The 19,880-nt window shown below is 43.5% G+C and overlaps 1 protein-coding gene across 4 annotated transcripts in view; it reads left to right on the top strand.

Moving 5' to 3' along the window:
- The window catches only part of LOC126426955 (zinc finger protein 436-like), a 273,690-nt gene that overhangs the window by 229,744 nt on the left and 24,066 nt on the right, over positions 1 to 19,880 (top strand). For 2 of the 4 annotated variants that reach the window (XM_050089068.1, XM_050089069.1), the window contains one exon: positions 1,710 to 1,774. The exons of the other annotated variants lie outside the window; for them this stretch is intronic. In XM_050089068.1, the coding sequence (XP_049945025.1) occupies positions 1,710 to 1,774 (65 nt within the window). The remainder of the gene's footprint in view (positions 1 to 1,709; positions 1,775 to 19,880) is intronic. 4 annotated transcript variants of the gene reach the window in all.

Below are 19,880 nucleotides of genomic sequence, written 5' to 3' on the forward strand. Positions count from 1 at the left end.
GGTTTTAGGAAACAGCGGTCATGCGAGACACAGCTGGCCCTCTTTGTGCATGACATACAGCAGGCTCTACATACCGGCTCCCAGGTTGATGCCATATTTCTCGACTTTCGAAAGGCGTTCGACTCAGTTCCGCACTGTCGCTTGCTACAAAAAGTGCGCGCTTACGGTCTATCCGATCACATATGCGGTTCGAAAGAAAGTTTTCTAACAGACAGGGGGCAGTATGTTCCATCATCTTTCGGGCGTGCACTCGGGACAGCGACAATGATGGAACATTATGTCCGCCGGGAAAACTTCAAGAATCACAGGGAGCAGTATGTCGTCCTGAACGGGGTAACTTAACAGAAACAAGCGTAACTTAGGTGCGCCCCAGGGCAGCGTAATAGGTCCTCTGCTTTTTACGATTTATGTAAACGATCTGGTTGATGGTATTGACAGCGGCCTGAGACTGTTTGCCGATGATGCTGTAGTCTACAGGAAAGTAGTACCACACGAAAGTTGTGAACAAATCAATGAGGATTTGCAGAAAATAAATGCGTGGTGTAATGACTGTCAGTTATCTGTAAATATTAGTAAGTGCAACTTACTGCTTGCAACAAGACGAAAATCCCCATTTTTGTACGACTACAAAATAAATGCGCAGTCTTTGGGAGTGGTAACGTCAGTCAAGTATCTGGGTGTGACTATTCGAAATGATCTCAAATGGAATGATCAGATTACACAAGTAACGGGCAGTGTGAACTCTAGATTGCGGTTTATTGGTAGAATCCTGAAGCGATGCAGTCCTTCAACAAAGGAAGTAGCTTACAATACGTTAGTTCGTCCAGTCTTAGAGTATTGTTCGTCTGGGTGGGACCCTTACCAGTTGGGTCTGATTCGAGAGATTGAGAAGGTCCAAACAAGAGCGGCAAGATTCGTGACTGGTACATTAAGCCATCGCGAGAGCGTTACAAATCTCATTGAAAGTTTGAAGTGTGACACACTTGCAGATAGACTGCGCGCTAAACAGAAGGGGCTGCTCTCTAAATTCCGAAATCCAATCTTCACCGACGATGTAGAGCGTATATTATTACCATCAACTTTCAAATCGCGTAAAGATCACCAGTCAAAGACAAGGGAAATAAGAGCTCGTACTGAGGCGTTCAGACAGTCGTTTTCCCCTCGCGCGATCCGCGAGTGGAACAGAGGGTGGGAAATATGACTTTGGCGCGGATTGTGCCCTCCGCCACACACCGCTTGGTGGCTAGCGGAGTATATATGTAGATGTAGACACTGCCATCTCTGAAGTTGCCTGCCGTACAATCTTAGCAGCTGCAGTACCGGTACGTGTATTCCACTGTCAGAGGTATCAGAACTGTTTTCGTTATAACTTTCAGTTCGTTCGATTCCGCCAAAGCGACCCTTACCTCAAATTCATACATTTATCCAACATCCTTCAGAATTTGTAACATCGTCACGAAATCACCACGTATGTGTAAACATTTATAGGCACCGGTGCGTGTAACTCTGACGCTGTGTAGCGTCATTGGATGACGTTTCCGGATGTGGGTCTCTACGTAAAACTTGATCTAGAAAGTCCCCTCTACAACCTCCGGAAGTGTGTAACATGAATTGTTCTCACCCATGTCGCAGACTCCTGCTGACTTTGCACGTGCAGCAGCCTGTTGAATTTTCCTACAAACATTGACTCCTTTTTTTTTTCCTTTCAGGATAAGAAACACGTCAGTCTCGGAGCTCGCCAGTATGAGAATGCTTCTTCACCGAGTTCTTGGAGGTTAGTCTGAACAACTTTTAATACGCCTGTCCTGGTATAACGTATCTAAAAAGCGAGATAACGATCCATTTGCAAATGGTAACCGTATTCTTTTGCACTCAAAATTTATACTGTGTCTCGCGCACACTGATCTCTGGCACGTTATACCCGTACATTGACGGAAATGGAGACTGTTACACCACAGAGCACCAGACTGAAAATTATCAAATTTGTTGGAGACGTTCATTTTATGTTGTTGTTCTTATTTTTGTTGTCTTCAGCCCAAAGACTGATCTGATTAAGCTCTCCACACTAGACTACGCAAGAGTCATCATCTCCGAGTGACTACTGCAACATACATTCATTTCAACCTCCTTACTGTATTCATCTCTTTGTCTCCCACTACAATTGTTACCTTCCCATCCCCCTCCCCCACCCACCCCAGCGCTTCCCTCCATCACCAAATTGACGGTTACTTGATGCCTAAGGTTGTCTCCTATCAATTGATCCCATCATTGTCCGCCCCTGGTAACTGAGTGGTCAGCGCGAAAGAATGTCATACCTAACGGCCCGAGTTCGATTCCCGACTGGGTCGGAGATTTCCTCCGCTCTGGGACTCGGTGTTGTGTTGTCATTATCATCATCATTTCATCCCCATCGACACGGAAGTCGTCGAAGTTGCGTCAACTCGAAAGACTTGCACCAGGCGAACGGTCTACCTGACGGGAAGCCCTAGCCATACGGCATTTCCATTTTACCCTTTCATTTAGTCAAGGTCTGCCACATATTTCTTTTCGTCCGAATTCCATTCAGAACTAGCTCATTAATTACGTGATCTGCACATACGACACCACATTTTAAAAGTTTCTTTTCTCTTCTTGTTTGAATTGCTTATCAATCACGTTTCAGTTTGTAGATGACTACACCGCAAACAAATATCTCCAGAAATGATTTATATTAAATGTTATACTTTTGACGTCGTTGACATTCAGAATTTTATATACAGGGTGCACATAAAGACCGGGACCACTTTCAATTATTTATTGCACAAGAACCAAACATTGTACACATATCACGTTGTTGTTGTTGTGGCCTTCAGTCTAGAGACTGATTTGATGCAGCTCTCCATGCTACCCTATCCTGTGCACCTTCTTCATCTCCCAGTACCTACTGCAACCTACATCCTTCTGAATCCGTTTAGTGTATTCATCTCTTGGTCTCCCTCTACGATTTTTACCCTCGACGCTGCCCTACAATACGAAACTGGTGATTCCTTGATGCCTCAGAACATGTCTTACCAACCAATCCCTTCTCCTAGTCAATTTGTGCCACAAACTCCTCCCCAATTCTATTCAATACCTCCCCATTAGTTACGTGATCTACCCGTCTAATCTTCAGCATTATTCTGTAGCACCACATTTCGAGAGCTTCTATACTCTTCTTGTCCAAACTATTTATCGTCCATGTTTCACTTCCATACATGGCTACACTCCATACAAATACCTTCAGAAACGATTTCCTGACCCTTAGATCTGTACTCGATGTTAACAAAATTCTCTTCTTCAGAAACGCTTTCCTTGCCATTGCCAGCCTATGTTTTATATCCTCTCTACTTCGATCATCATCAGTTATTTTGCTCCCCAAGTAGCAAAAATCATCTCTTTTCCTAATCTAATTACCTCAGCAACCCCCGACGTAATTCGACTACATTCCATTATCCTCGTTTTGCTTTTGTTGGTGTTAATCTTATATCCTCCTTTCAAGACACTGTCCATTCCATTCAACTGCTCTTCTAAGTCCCTTACTGTCTCTGACAGAATTACAATGTCATTGGCGAACCTCATAGTTTTAATTTATTGTCCGTGGATTTTAATACCTACTCCGAATTTTTCTTTTGTTTCCTTTACTGCTTGCTCAATATACAGATTGAATAACATCAAGTATACACATATCACACATAGGTCATTTTGCAGAGAAACCCTGGAAGATTTTTTTTTTTTTCATGTCTACCGCCACAGCATAGTTTGGTAATTTGCCGATAGTCAGCGCTAGTCGCAAACATGGCGAGTTCAGGTGCGGAGCGAGCTTTCTGTGTGTTGGAGTTTGAGAAAAACAAGTGGGCTACGGCTGTTCAGCGGATGTTTAGAACCAAGTACGGTTAGAAGCCACCAACAAGGAATGCCATTTACCACTGGCACAACAAATCCGTTACGACAGGTTGCTTGTGCCCGGCAAAGAGAAGCGGATGTCCCAGTGTGAGTGAAGTGAATGTGGAGCGCGTAAGAGAGAGTCCAAAGAAATCGGTGCGTCGTGCATCCCGTGAACTCGAAATCGCTCCAATGACAAGCGCGGAAAGTCCTGCGACAGGAGCTGTCTGTGAAACCATTCAAATTGGAGCTAGTGATGAAGCTCAATGGCGACGACAAAGACAAGCGTTTTGAGTTTTGTTTGCAGTTGCAACAATTGAATTAGGATGGGGATGACATTGTTGATCGCTTAATTTTTAGCGTCAAAGCCACTTTTGAAACTAATGGGAAAGGGAACAAGCATAATTGTCGAATCTGGGGTACAAAGCATCCATATGAATGCATTAAATTTGAGCGTGATTCTCCAAAAGGTAAATGTTTTTTGTGCCTTGTCACGTCAAAAACTGTACGGGCCATTCTTCTTCGCCGAGAGCACTGTCACTGGATATTCCTACTTGGACATGTTGCAGCAGTGGCTGATGTCTCAAATGCAATCGGGCTCTCCGTTCGTCTTTCAGCAGGATGGGGCTCCGCGCCATTTTCATCGTGAAGTTCGTGGGTACCTGAACACGGAGCTGCCGCACCGATGGATCGTCCGTTCTACAGAAGGGGGACAGCTGTTTCCCGAAATGGCCTCCTCGATCACTAGATCTCACTCCGTTTGACTTTTTTCTGTGGGGACACATTAAAGATCTGAAACTTCCTGGCAGATTAAAACTGTGTGCCGAACCGAGACCCGAACTCGGGACCTTTACCTTTCGCAGGCAAGTGCTCTACCAACTGAGCTACCCAAGCACGAATAACACCCCATCCTCACAGCCTTACCTCCGCCAATATCTCGTCTCCTACATTCCAAACTTCACAGAAGGTCTTCTGCGAACCTTGCAGAACTAGCACTCCTGAAAGAAAGGAAAGCTTCTGTGAAGTTTGGAAGGTAGGAGACGAGGTACTGGCGGAATTGAAGCTGTGAGGACGGGGCGTGAGTCGTGCTTGGGTAGCTCAGTTGGTAGAGCACTTGACCGAGAAAGGCAAAGGTCCCGACTTCGAGTCTCGGTCCGGCAGGCAGTTTTAATCTGCCAGGATGTTTTATACCAGCGCACACTCCGCTGCATAGGGAAAATCTCATTCTACATTAAAGATCTGGTGTATGTACCGCCTCTGCCACGTGATGTAGGAGAACTCCGGGAGAGAATACGGGAAGCGACTGCAACAGTCGACGATGCCATGCTGGGACGGGTATCTCAAGAATTCCGTTACCGTACTGACGTCTGCTGGGTCACTCATCATTCGCATATCGAATGTTTGTAAAAAAGGTAAAAAAAATTTTCAGAGTTTCTCTTTAAAATGCTATATTTATGACATCTGTGCAATGTTTGACTCTTGTGCAATAAATAATTGAAAGTGTTCCCAGACTTTATGTACAGCCTGTACACTCTACTTTGGCACTCATTAGTTATTTTCTTGCTCAAAAAGCAATACTCATCTACTGGCTTTATTGTCTCAGTTGCTGACGAGCCTTCCGAGCAGTATGCACGTTTTCGAAGATACAGCCGTGGTTGGAGAAACTTTTCGGTTCCTGACGTATCGTCCAGAGCTGCACTGGACGTCGGAGTTGCTTCCAGCGACGCTGAATCTGAGTCGGACGTCAGACAGCGACATGTGAAGTGGGCGAGGTCGAGTTTATACGTGATCAGCCGCATTCAGACATAAAAACCTGTAAAGGATCTACCGATTCTGCAGACCACTGACCATATATGATTGAATTTCAGGGCTTCTTCTTTACTGTTAAAATAATCAATATGCTTCTACACTCCTGGAAATTGAAATAAGAACACCGTGAATTCATTGTCCCAGGAAGGGGAAACTTTATTGCCGCATTCCTGGGGTCAGATACATCACATGATCACACTGACAGAACCACAGGCACATAGACACAGGCAACAGAGCATGCACAATGTCGGCACTAGTACAGTGTATATCCACCTTTCGCAGCAATGCTGGCTGCTATTCTCCCATGGAGACGATCGTAGAGATGCTGGATGTAGTCCTGTGGAACGGCTTGCCATGCCATTTCCACCTGGCGCCTCAGTTGGACCAGCGTTCGTGCTGGACGTGTCGACCGCGTGAGACGACGCTTCATCCAGTCCCAAACATGCCCAATGGGGGACAGATCCGGAGATCTTGCTGGCCAGGGTAGTTGACTTACACCATCTAGAGCACGTTGGGTGGCACGGGATACATGCGGACGTGCATTGTCCTGTTGGAACAGCAAGTTCCCTTGCCGGTCTAGGAATGGTAGAACGATGGGTTCGATGACGGTTTGGATGTACCGTGCACTATTCAGTGTCCCCTCGACGATCACCAGTGGTGTACGGCCAGTGTAGGAGATCGCTCCCCACACCATGATGCCGGGTGTTGGCCCTGTGTGCCTCGGTCGTATGCAGTCCTGATTGTGGCGCTCACCTGCACGGCGCCAAACACGCATACGACCATCATAGGCACCAAGGCAGAAGCGACTCTCATCGCTGAAGACGACACGTCTCCATTCGTCCCTCCATTCACGCCTGTCGCGACACCACTGGAGGCGGGCTGCACGATGTTGGGCCGTGAGCGGAAGACGGCCTAACGGTGTGCGGGACCGTAGCCCAGCTTCATGGAGACGGTTGCGAATGGTCCTCGCCGATACCCCAGGCGCAACAGTGTCCCTAATTTGCTGGGAAGTGGCGGTGCGGTCCCCTACGGCACTGCGTAGGATCCTACGGTCTTGGCGTGCATCCGTGCATCGCTGCGGTCCGGTCCCAGGTCGACGGGCACGTGCACCTTCCGCCGACCACTGGCGACAACATCGATGTACTGTGGAGATCTCGTGCCCCACGTGTTGAGCAATTCGGCGGTACGTCCACCCGGCCTCCCGCATGCCCACTATACGCCCTCGCTCAAAGTCCGTCAACTGCACATACGGTTCACGTCCACGCTGTCGCGGCATGCTACCAGTGTTAAAGACTGCGATGGAGGTCCGTATGCCACGGCAAACTGGCTGACACTGACGGCGGCGGTGCACAAATGCTGCGCAGCTAGCGCCATTCGACGGCCAACACCGGGGTTCCTGGTGTGTCCGCTGTGCCGTGCGTGTGATCATTGCTTGTACAGCCCTCTCGCAGTGTCCGGAGCAAGTATGGTGGGTCTGACACACGGGTGTCAATGTGTTCTTTTTTCCATTTCCAGGAGTGTAGTTTGTCATAGTAGATAAAATTTTGATTCCGAAATGTTTCATTTCGTGGTTTCCTGACTGAAGAGCGTGTTCTGTTACAGCTGATTTTTCTGTTTCCCCCAGTCGGCAAACTACTTTTGTTCTTTCAGTCTTGTATTAAAGATTCTCTCTGTAGTCCCAATGCAGACCTTTCCACAAGTACACTGAACCTTATACAGGGTGGTCCATTGATCGTGACCGGACCAAATATCTCACGAAATAAGCGTCAAACGCAAAAAACTACAAAGAACGAAATTTGTCTAGCTTGAAGGGGGAAACCAGATGGCGCTATGGTTGGCCCGCTAGATGGCGCTGCCAAAGGTCAAACGGACATCAACTGCCTTTTTTAAAAAATAGGAACCTCCATTTTTATTACATATTCGTGTAGTACGTAAAGAAATATGAATGTTTTAGTTGGACCACTTTTTCCGCTTTGTGATAGATGGCGCTGTAATAGTCACAAACATATGGCTCACAATTTTAGACGAATAGTTGGTATCAGGTAGGTTTCTTTAATTAAAATACAGAACGTAGGTAGGTTTGAACATTTTATTTCGGTTCTTCCATTCTGATACATGTACCTTTGTGAACTTATCATTTCTGAGAACGCATGCTGTTACAGAGTGATTACGTGTAAATACCACATTATTGCAATAAATGCTCAAGATGATGTCCATCAACATCAATATATTTGGCAATACGTGTAACGACATTCCTCTCAAGAGCGAGTAGTTCGCCTTCCGTAATGTTCGCACATGCATTGACAATGCATGGCGTCGACAAAAGATTCCACAGTGACAGTCTCAACAAACTGGTCTCTCGTTAGAAGAAATGTGTTCCTTGTTGGCATGACTATGTTGACAAATAAATATGTAGACATGGGTAATAAAGATGTACATAGTTGATGAAGTTTGTTTTATTTAAAAAGGTTTGAGCTTTCACATAAAAAATTTGGGGGCATTACTTTTCAGCACGCCCTCGTAGCAGTTATACGAAGGGCGAAAGTTACTTACATGGAGAGGTCCCCAGCGGTGAGATCGACTTTTGGAAACTGTCTACACAGTGACGTAGTTTAACATCCCAGATATCACTCACTGCAACCATTCACCTTGGTGCGCCAATATTTGCGAGTAATTGACGAAAGAAAAATTTGGAATTTTGTGCGAAAATTGGTACTATTTGGTCTGATAGGGTGGTGTAATGAATAGGATAACAGCTTCATGTGCAGGAAATTGGCGGTTCAAATCTCGTGAGGTGCGCAAAATGTTTTTTTATTTTTAAATCTTTACCGAAATTTCTTACATTATTATTTTTAGCCAATAAATAGTTTAAATGTAATTTTTATTCTATTCCTTTCTCACATAATTTTAATCATAATATCAACTTCTTGGTTTGCTATCATTTTTCTTCCTATCATTCTTTCTCCACTAGAAATCTTTGTTCATGTGCTTTTAATTAATTTTATGTATTAATTTCGATGTAATTTGTTTTGTTTTATCAACCTGTTTTTCGTTTACATCATTGCGTTCATTATATCTATTTCTCATTTTGCTTGAATTTAATTTTACTTATAAACCCGTCTTTCATTTAAATTTTCATCTGCATAATTTTGTCCATAGTGCAATAGGTATTTAGGATATGTTTTAAAGGTTTTACAACAAGTACTATGTAAAAATTGAATATCTTGTAACAAAAATACATTTCTCACACCATTGCACAAATATAAACAGAGTATTTCGTCTTTTATTAATAACTGATAGATTGGAATTTTCAAATAATTGAGTATTACAATAAATAAATATAATGAAATTCATATTCACAAAAATTTATACTGGAGAAAGAATGATATAAAGAGAAAATGAAAGAAAGGAAAAAGTTCGTACAGTGATTAAAAAGGTGTGACAAAGGAATAGAAATAAAAAATTACATTTAAACCAATTACTTGAATAAAAATAATGATCAAAATCATTTCGAAAAATATTTAAAAATTAAAAAGTTCTGCACATGAAGCTGTTATGGATCCATTACACCACACAACCTCACAATGTAGCATTTTTGTAATCCTTTGGAATGTCACACAAAATACCTTATTTTTCTTTCGTCAGTTAACTCTCAAACGAGGACCCACCAGGGTGAATGGTTGCAGTGTGTGATACCTGGGATCTTAAGGGGACCACACTCTGCCTATCTAACCCATGTTAACTTAGGCAAGTATTTGACCCTTTTCCGAAAAAACTATTTGATGCAGCATGTTAATATTTTTACTGTATCTTACATGATGCTAATAGAGTCAACTGTACTAAAATCTACTTTATCCATTTATAGTTTTTAAGAAATATTTTTGTGAACTTCCTAATGGAGGAATATTAATGAATGCAGTGGCAGAGGTGGCTCTTTGTTGTGCAGAGTCTCTGAAATTTTCATTCATTTATGATAGTTTCTGACATAATGAGGCATATGTACTGAAAATTTTAGTTTGTGGGGAATTGACTTTAAAGAAAAAACTTTTGAAATTTGTTACTTACAGTTAATTAAAACTGTCCTGCTGCATATGATGGCCCTTCTTTGGCCTCTAGCAGGTCTTCCAGCTTTTTTTCACCTTCATGGATGTTTCTCTTGTTTTCTTGGCCATATTAGATGCAGAACTGTCTGCATCGGATATCCTCATTCTTTCGCAATGTTGCAGCCCAGTGATCATATTTTCACCAGGATTAATTCCCAGCTTTGCAGTACCCAACACTTTCCAATATTACCACAATTGAATGTAATAACAGCATCATGAACTTCTAGTTTCATTGTATGCATGTCTACAAATACAGTTTTAGGAAGGCGGTTCCAAGTTATGCTGTTGAAAAATTCATTTGGGTTCAGTGTCTGCCCATGCACACATTTCCTTAGAAGGTCAGGATGAGCCAAGTCTCTGAAAATAGGTTTAATTGCTATAATAACAGCAGCAGGAAGAGAATGCTGGTGAGATTCTCCAGTTGCCTGAGCCCTATTGGATTTGCACCACGAATTTTCTCCTGATGGACACAATCCATGACATGGCTTGTCAGCAGTAGAGGACGTACGGAAGAATATGGCCCAAACATCTCTCTTCATTGCCTCCAGATTTTCTTTATTTCTCCTAATTGCCTGCCCATAGTTTTCTATAAAAAATACTCGCAATCACACTTGAACAAAACTAACCGTATGTTTGAAAGTGTGTGGTTTACGAACAGCAGAAACAAAAGAATACCGACCGTTGCATTCCAAGGATAACCAACACGCTCGGGAATAAAGAAAAATCCATAACGTGCAATGTAGGGGATATAAAGATCTAAAATATATGCAGAAATATGGGTGACAAAAAAGTGGGTGTGGCACTTAAACATAAGTGGTAGGAAAAGGCTAGAAAATTTTTTTTTCAGCAAAATCGTTTTCAGAGTACTTAAATAAACCTTTAATCTATCGAATTATGATGAAAACCAAAAACCGATTTTTTTCGACCTAAACCACGGTGTGGTCCCCTTAATCTACATCATATAGATAGTTTCAAGAAGTCGATCGCACTGCTGGGGACCTCTCCTTGTTAGCTGTTTGAGCAGCTCATAAATATGTCTCCACCATTTCGAGTTCTCATCGGTATACATACTGGACAAAAGAACGTGGCAAGAAGGTACGGGTAACGGAGGGCGCGTCAGGCCCAGTCACGTGTTCCAAATAAGCGTAAGCGCAGCGCACGCTGATGCGGAAGTACTGGCACGAAGACACTGCAGCCAACAGCGTGCCAAAGTCTGCCGGCTATGCTGAGTGGGCGAGATACGGGTGCTGTCCGACTGAGCTGCTGCTGTTATTTCTGTGGCAGTGTCAGTCATGTAGCTGTTTTAGAGGCAGGACCATTTTCTGTATGGAGTGTAATTTGAGAAATACACTCCTGGAAATGGGAAAAAGCACACATTGACACCGGTGTGTCAGACCCACCATACTTGCTCCGGACACTGTGAGAGGGCTGTACAAGCAATGATCACACGCACGGCACAGCGGACACACCAGGAACCGCGGTGTTGGCCGTCGAATGGCGCTAGCTGCGCAGCATTTGTGCACCGCCGCCGTCAGTGTCAGCCAGTTTGCCGTGGCATACGGAGCTCCATCGCAGTCTTTAACACTGGTAGCATGCCGCGACAGCGTGGTCGTGAACCGTATGTGCAGTTGACGGACTTTGAGCGAGGGCGTACAGTGGGCATGCGGGAGGCCGGGTGGACGTACCGCCGAATTGCTCAACACGTGGGGCGTGAGGTCTCCACAGTACATCGATGTTGTCGCCAGTGGTCGGCGGAAGGTGCACGTGCCCGTCGACCTGGGACCGGACCGCAGCGACGCACGGATGCACGCCAAGACCGTAGGATCCTACGCAGTGCCGTAGGGGACCGCACCGCCACTTCCCAGCAAATTAGGGACACTGTTGCGCCTGGGGTATCGGCGAGGACCATTCGCAACCGTCTCCATCAAGCTGGGCTACGGTCCCGCACACCGTTAGGCCGTCTTCCGCTCACGCCCCAACATCGTGCAGCCCGCCTCCAGTGGTGTCGCGACAGGCGTGAATGGAGGGACGAATGGAGACGTGTCGTCTTCAGCGATGAGAGTCGCTTCTGCCTTGGTGCCAATGATGGTCGTATGCGTGTTTGGCGCCGTGCAGGTGAGCGCCACAATCAGGACTGCATACGACCGAGGCACACAGGGCCAACACCCGGCATCATGGTGTGGGGAGCGATCTCCTACACTGGCCGTACACCACTGGTGATCGTCGAGGGGACACTGAATAGTGCACGGTACATCCAAACCGTCATCGAACCCATCGTTCTACCATTCCTAGACCGGCAAGGGAACTTGCTGTTCCAACAGGACAATGCACGTCCGCATGTATCCCGTGCCACCCAACGTGCTCTAGAAGGTGTAAGTCAACTACCCTGGCCAGCAAGATCTCCGGATCTGTCCCCCATTGAGCATGTTTGGGACTGGATGAAGCGTCGTCTCACGCGGTCTGCACGTCCAGCACGAACGCTGGTCCAACTGAGGCGCCAGGTGGAAATGGCATGGCAAGCCGTTCCACAGGACTACATCCAGCATCTCTACGATCGTCTACATGGGAGAATAGCAGCCTGCATTGCTGCGAAAGGTGGATATACACTGTACTAGTGCCGACATTGTGCATGCTCTGTTGCCTGTGTCTATGTGCCTGTGGTTCTGTCAGTGTGATCATGTGATGTATCTGACCCCAGGAATGTGTCAATAAAGTTTCCCCTTCCTGGGACAATGAATTCACGGTGGTCTTATTTCAATTTCCAGGAGTGTAGAAAACAACATTGATTATAGTACAATTTATCACTTCTCTTTCACCATTCTCGTAGTTTGCACTTGCTGGTATCTGTGTTTGTTAGAATATAATTTTGTTTATACTGCCCACACACTAGCAAAAATTAAAACATGTGACCGTTAGATTTAATGCCTAATAGCATTGCTCCTTACACTGTGACATGTTGGCTATTTCAGTACAGTGTGGGTTCCTGAAGTTTAGCTTATTTCCTTAATAACTTCAGGGCAGTACGCTACATTCAGTGTAGTGACTTAATAATATATCTTTACCCAGCAGCCGGCCGGAGTGGCCGTGCGGTTCTAGGCGCTACAGTCTGGAACCGAGCGACTGCTACGGTCGCAGGTTCGAATCCTGCCTCGGGCATGAATATGTGTGATGTCCTTAGGTTAGTTTGTTTTAATTAGTTCTAAGTTCTAGGCGACTGATGACCTCAGAAGTTAAGTCGCATAGTGCTCAGAGCCATTTGAACCATTTTACCCAGCAAAAATAACAGAAACCTCGTGTGTAACGTAAATAGTCATCAATAGGAATTTAAATGAAAACTTTTGAAACATTTCCTTTAGGAATGGTCGGTTTCCTGAACGAATAAAGAACACAATAGTGAAACTGCTTTACAAAAAAGCAGAAACCGGTAATATAGCCAATTTTAGACCTATTTCTGTGTCATCAGTGTTTAGTAAAGTTATTGAACTAAAAGTTCCCCACTGTATTTTCTCTGTGAGACAGTGGACGGATCAAACAAAAAGTCCTGAACACTAGGCATCTCCTATCGTTTAACTAATGCTTTTTATTGCGCAGAACTTGCACCATTATGCAATAACAGTAACAGATGGTTCCTCTATTTTAAGAACAGACAGCAAAGGTCATTCTTCGGAGTAATGAGAATGGCTATGAAGTGCTGACTGGTTGGTACACGGGGTAAATGAGGTGTGCCTAAGGTGTCAGTGTTGGATCGCTACAGCTTTTTATATATACATAGCTCGCCTTCATGAGCCACGCTCGAAATACAATATTCTTCCACTCTGTACTGTTAATAAAAAAAATGCAGTTATAAATTTATAAATTTGTACTAGGGTGTGTTATCGCTAGTCACCGTAGTTTTCGAATTATTCAAGATAAGTGTAAAAAGAGACCTTCAAACGCACGCCCATACTCAGTCCGCAAAGATCAGGATTTGTAGTATATTGCTCATGGCAGTTCCCCCTACCGCTGTACAAATATTTGCGTTTGCCATACTGGCGTATCACCCGGCGTGATGGTATGGGGTGCAATTGTTTACACGTCTCGGTCACCTCTTGTTCGCACTGACGGCACTTTGAACAGTGGACGTTACATTTCAGATGTGTTACGACCCGTGGCTCTACCCTTCATTCGATCCCTGCGAAACCCTACATTTCAGCAGGATAATGCACGACCGCATGTTGCAGGTCCTGTACGTGCCTTTCTGGATACAGAAAATGTTCGACTGCTGCCCTGGCCAGCACATTCTCCAGATCTCTCACCAATTGAATTTTTTTTGGTCTTCATTGAACGTCCTTATTGCGCCACTGGCTTACATGAGAGCACTTGTACATTGTAAAATTGACTTTTGTATAAATTTTACTTAACAATTTTGTGAGTTTGGACAGCATGAAATAAATAACAACATCGTTGTATTCGTTAGGCCTCCTGACTGCAAAACTACTGTGGTTCGAATTGTTAGCGTATTATTTTTAGCGTAACGTTCACAGAAGTCGTTTTTCGTTCATTGCTTTCACAGGCACGTTTAAATTAATCATGCTTACGAAGTAGTCGACTATGCTGGTGGCGTAATAGCCCGATCAATAGAGACCAAAAAAGGCCGAATATTGGAAATAATTCGTTTAGTCGGAAATTTTTGTACAGTGGTAGGCGGTCCTGCCATGAACAACATATGACAAAACCTGTCTGGTGAGGGATGAGCCTGGGGGTGCAGAGGCATTTAAGCTCACTTTTGTACGTCTTTCTTGAATAACTCGAAAGCTATGACTCCAGCGGAAATATATCCCAGTACAAAATTTGACAACATTACATTTGCTACAAAAAGGCCGTGTTCATTTTTCTGTAACACTGATAGTTTGCACGCAGAGAACAAGAAAATGTGAAAAATATCATGCATACTTTATAAACGCAACCTATAACGTTTGGATGTTGAATAGAACGACAGCGCTAGGGGTAGCTGCGTCACCCTATATACACTACTGGCCATTGAAACTGCTACACCACGAAGATGACGTGCTACAGACGCGAAATTAAACCTACAGGAAGAAGATACTGTGATATGCAAATGATTAACTTTTCAGAGCATTTACACAAGGTTGGCGCCGGTGGCGACACCTACAACGTGCTGACATGAGGAAAGTTTTCAACCGATTTCTCGTACACAAACAGCAGTTGACCGGCGTTGCCTGGTGAAATGTTGTTGTGATGCCTCGTGGAAGGAGGAGAAATGCGTACCATCACGTTTCCGACTTTGATAAAGGTCGGATTGTAGCCTACCGCGATTGCGGTTTATCGTGTCGCGACATTGCTGCTCGCGTTGGTCGAGATCCAATAACTGTTTGCAGAATATGGAATCGGTGGGTTCAGGAGGGTAATACGGAACGCCGTGCTGGATCCCAGCGGCCTCGTATCACTAGCAGTCGAGATGACAGGCATCTTATCCGCACGGCTGTACCGGATCGTGCAGCCACGTCTCGATCCCTGATTCAACAGATGGGGACGTTTGCAAGACAACAACTATCTGCACGAACAGTTGGACGACGTTTGCAGCAGCACGGACTATCAGCTCGGAGACTACGGCTGCGGTTACCCTTGACGCTGCATCACAGACAGGAGCGCCTGCGATGGTGTACTCGACGACGAACCTGGGTGCACGAATGGCAAAACGCTATTTTTTCGGATGAATACAGGTTCTGTTTATAGCATCGTGATGGCTGCATCCGTGTTTGGCGACATCGCGGTGAACGCACATTGGAAGCGTGTATTCGTTATCGCCATACTGGCGTATCACCCGGCGTGATGGTATGGGATGCCATTGTTTACACGTCTCGGTTGCCTCTTGTTCGCACTGACGACACTTTGAACAGTGGACGTTACATTTCAGATGTGTTACGACCCGTGCCTCTACCCTTCATTCGATCCCTGCAAAACCCTACATTTCAGCAGGATAATGCACGACCGCATGTTGCAGGTCCTGTACGGGCCTTTCTGGATACAGAAAATGTTCCACTGCTGCCCTGGCCAGCACATTCTCCAGATCTCTCACCAATTGAAAACGTCTAGTCAAGGGTGGCCGAGCAACTGGCTCGTCACGACACGCCAGTCACTACTCCTGATGAACTGTGGTATCTTATTGAAGCTGCATGGGCAGCTGGACTTGTACATGCCATCCGAGCTCTGTTTCACTCAATGCCCAGGCGTATCAAGGCCGTTATTACGGCCAGATGTGGTTGTTCTGGGTACTGATTTCTCAGGATTTATGCATCCAAACTGCATGTAAATGTAATCACATATCAATTGTAGTATAATATATTTGTCCAATGAATACCCATTTATCATCTGCATTTCTTCTCGGTGTAACAATTTTAATGGCCAGTAGTGTATATGCCTTCTAACGCCTCAAATGGCCAACGTAATTGAGAGCCAAATGGCCCCCAAAATAACGAATCAACCTCTGTGAAGTGCCAACAGCCTCTTTGGGCATGGAGGATAGGATAGTGGCAAGACCCCCTTCCCCCCTCCCCTCCTCTTGGAATGGGAAACTATCCCTGAAGGCGGATGAGCCACCAAGATCGACGTCATGGAAATGCAGAAAGCATCCCATCTAATAATGTATGTATCCTTACTGATCCAGAGTTTTGGAGCCTGATTCCTGACAGGAGAAGCGGTGAGGCTTCTCAATCGTTGGGGAAGGAGCAGGAAGCCCAGAAAAAGATGGAAAATATGGATATAAAATTGGCACTTGGAATGGGTGAAAGCCATTAAATGTTCGAAAACGGGAGTAAGTAAAGAGGCTATCACAAAGTGTCTACCGAATATTCTACGACTGTGTGAGACAGGATCAGCTGGAAATGGTGACTTTAGTTCAGACATGTCAGAAGAACCAACAGTCGGGACTCTGTTGAAAAGTTAAAGGAAATGATAAAAATGAAAGAAAATATTGTTCTCATGGGAGATTTTAATTTGTCAGTAGGCATACAAGAGAACCACAAATGTGCTGGTAAGTTTGGAATTGGGAAGAATGAACAAAGAGGTGATAAATTATATTTGCGAACCACATGAGATGGTAATAACAGACACATTTTATGGAGCTCCGAAGAGAAAATATTACGTGTGGAAAGCACCTGGTGACGGGGGATGGTGTATGATTGATTATGTAGTAGTAAAGCAGGGGTATGGGAACCAACTGTAATTTAGTCACAGTTCACCCAGGTGCTAAGATACAGGATGAACTAGAGTTAACGGTTAGTATGCAGGGTATTGACAGGAACTCTCACTTGAAGAAAAAAATGTATATGCCCTATTCTGAATGGTTGCCGAGATAGAACACATCTAATATACATTTGCTTTTGTTGTAGTGGCGTGACTGTATGTGGCTTACCATAATCTCTGGATTGGTTGTGGTAGTACAGTGAACTAGCTACCAACATCGGCAGACCTTAAGCCATTAAATTTTTGTGCATGAGGTTGGATGAAGTCTGATATGTACAAACAAAAGATGAATATGTGAGATGAACTGGTTATTCATAGCATGGGCTCTTGAGCAGGGAACGTCCAGAGCCACCTCGGCAAGCAAATTGTGTTCTTCCAAGAGTGCACAAATGCACTGAAATTGGTGGCGCGATATTCCAGCATTTGTTGTAAACTCTAGAACAGGCGTAATGTGATTGTATGATAATGCTTGGAGTGTGAAAAATACGTATTTTTCAATGAATACTGTATAAAACGCATGTTGCGATGCTTACTAATAGTTGCACATGTGTGCAGACCTGACAATGCATTGAAAAATACAGAAAACAAATAACATTATGCATTAAATGAATTCTGTCTCAGAAATCGCTCAGAATAGAGGATACGATCATACCAGGTTTTTGCTGCGAGTGATCATTGGTGTCATATCCCTGAATATTGACACCCTGTAGATAGTGGCCACACACTTGTAGCAAAGTTCAGTATCTGTTGTAAGAAACAGCAAGTGAAATATCCAAATAAATGTGTATAAATTGAAGGCTGCAAAGGTTGTGTAGGAATTCAAGCATGCAATAATGGAACCAGAAAGAGAAGAAAGCTGTTCGGATGTTTTGAAGTCAGATATTACAAATGCAGCCACAGACTTATTAGGCAAAAGGAAGTTACAACCTAGGAAGTCTTGATGGCCCCAAAAATTAGAACTGATTAACAAAAGGAAGAGACTAAAAAAGTCTTCATCAGTTTAAAGCAATAAAAAAAAGAAGATAACAACAATGTGCCATCTAAAGATAAAAAAGCGGCTAGTTCTAAAGAAATGAAAGATGATTTTAAGTATGGAAAACAGACTGAAACTTACTCCAAGATTAAATGCAGACAGAGAACCAAGAGTAACATAGTGAGAGATAAAAATGCAAAACCGCTATGTGACATTGAAACTGTAAGTGGCAGTTGGAAAGTGTCTACTAAAGACCTGCAAAGTGGTGCTGAAATTCGAAGTTTAGATAAGTATACTTAAGATGAAAAACTAATTGGTACAAACAATAAGGTACCACCAAGAACGAAAGAAGACCTCTTCCCTCCACTAAATAGCTTAAAATAAATTAAAGCAGTGGGTATAGATGACTACCTTGCAGATCTCCTACAGAAAAGTAACATCAAAAGCAAATTGTTTATTGTGGCATGCAAATGTTATGAAGAGGGCTTGATGCAACCTGACTTCTTATAAAGGGACAAGTATTGCATTATGCAATTGGCCAAATGGAAAAAATTGTATTAGCTCTCCTGTCAAATGCATTTAAAACATTAGTCAGTAGTTAGAGAGGATTAACAAGAAAATAGATTGGAACTTAGCCAACAATCAGTTTGACTTTAGAACAGGGAAAGGGATGAGAGAACCAATATTGTCACCACATCAAATTTTCGAAAGAAAATAGAAATAAACACGAAATCATATATAGCAGTTCCTGACTCAAAAAAGCATTGATATGGTTGATTGGAAGTTATTATTTAAAGTAATGCGAAAGTAGAAGTTGACTGGAAGGTGAAGCGTTTAATTTTGAGTATGTACAAAAGTTAAAGTACTGAACTGTATAATAATGGTAACAAGAAATAAGTAAAAATCAGAAGGTGGATAACACAGGGGTGCTTTTTATTGCCTCACTTATTTAATATGTTCTGCTAGGATTCAGTAAAAACAGTGCAGGACAAGACACCTGAAATCAAAATTAATGATATTGATGTTCACAGCATCAGATTTGCTGATGACATTGCAAAAGTGGCAAACTCAGGAAAATAAGGAAATAAAATGCTTAAGGTCCTAAATCAAGAGATGACAAAAGTAAAACATAAAATTAATACCAAGAAGAGGAATGTGTTGGTACAAGTAAAACTGATATAAAAATAGGCAGTGAGAAGCTAGAGAAATTAACAGAATTTAATCATCTTTGTAGCATTGTAGAGAATGTGAATGTCTTAAGGAAATGTAGAGAAGAATAGCACTGATGACGAGCGTCTTCCGAAATAAGAAGAAACTTCTAGTAAAATATAACATCAGCTTCCACTCTTAAGATAATATTTGTAAAGACCTTTGCGTGTAGTGTCCTGATATGGAGATATTAAACGAGGACATTAGCGAAGCAGGAGAAAGGTCCTCTCAAAGCTGTGGAAGGGAGGTTCTAAGCCACAATTCAAGTAAAACTAAAACTGCCATTTTTTTACACAGAATGGGTGTGTGATTGGTGAGTCTGAGGTGTCCAAATTCCACAGTCTTGAGATAGATCAGTGGTAGTCAACCTGGTCCCTGCTGCCCTCTAGTGGGCAAACCAGCTTGCACAGTGAGCAGTAGATGGCAGGTGTTTTAAAAACTCTTTCATTCTGTTTTCATAAAATTTTGACATAATGTATTTGGTAAGTAATTATTACTATATGCTTTAACTTGTCGTAACTGTACTTTTTAAATTTTATACGTTAAAGCTACATCCCTATTTTCTAATTCACCATTACTGTAGAAATGGTGGGTGGTTACAAAATTTTACTACTAATGCAGATACAAAAGTAAAAATGTTG

The sequence above is a fragment of the Schistocerca serialis genome, chromosome 11 (genome assembly GCF_023864345.2).
Source record: "Schistocerca serialis cubense isolate TAMUIC-IGC-003099 chromosome 11, iqSchSeri2.2, whole genome shotgun sequence".
NCBI lineage: Eukaryota > Metazoa > Arthropoda > Insecta > Orthoptera > Acrididae > Schistocerca > Schistocerca serialis.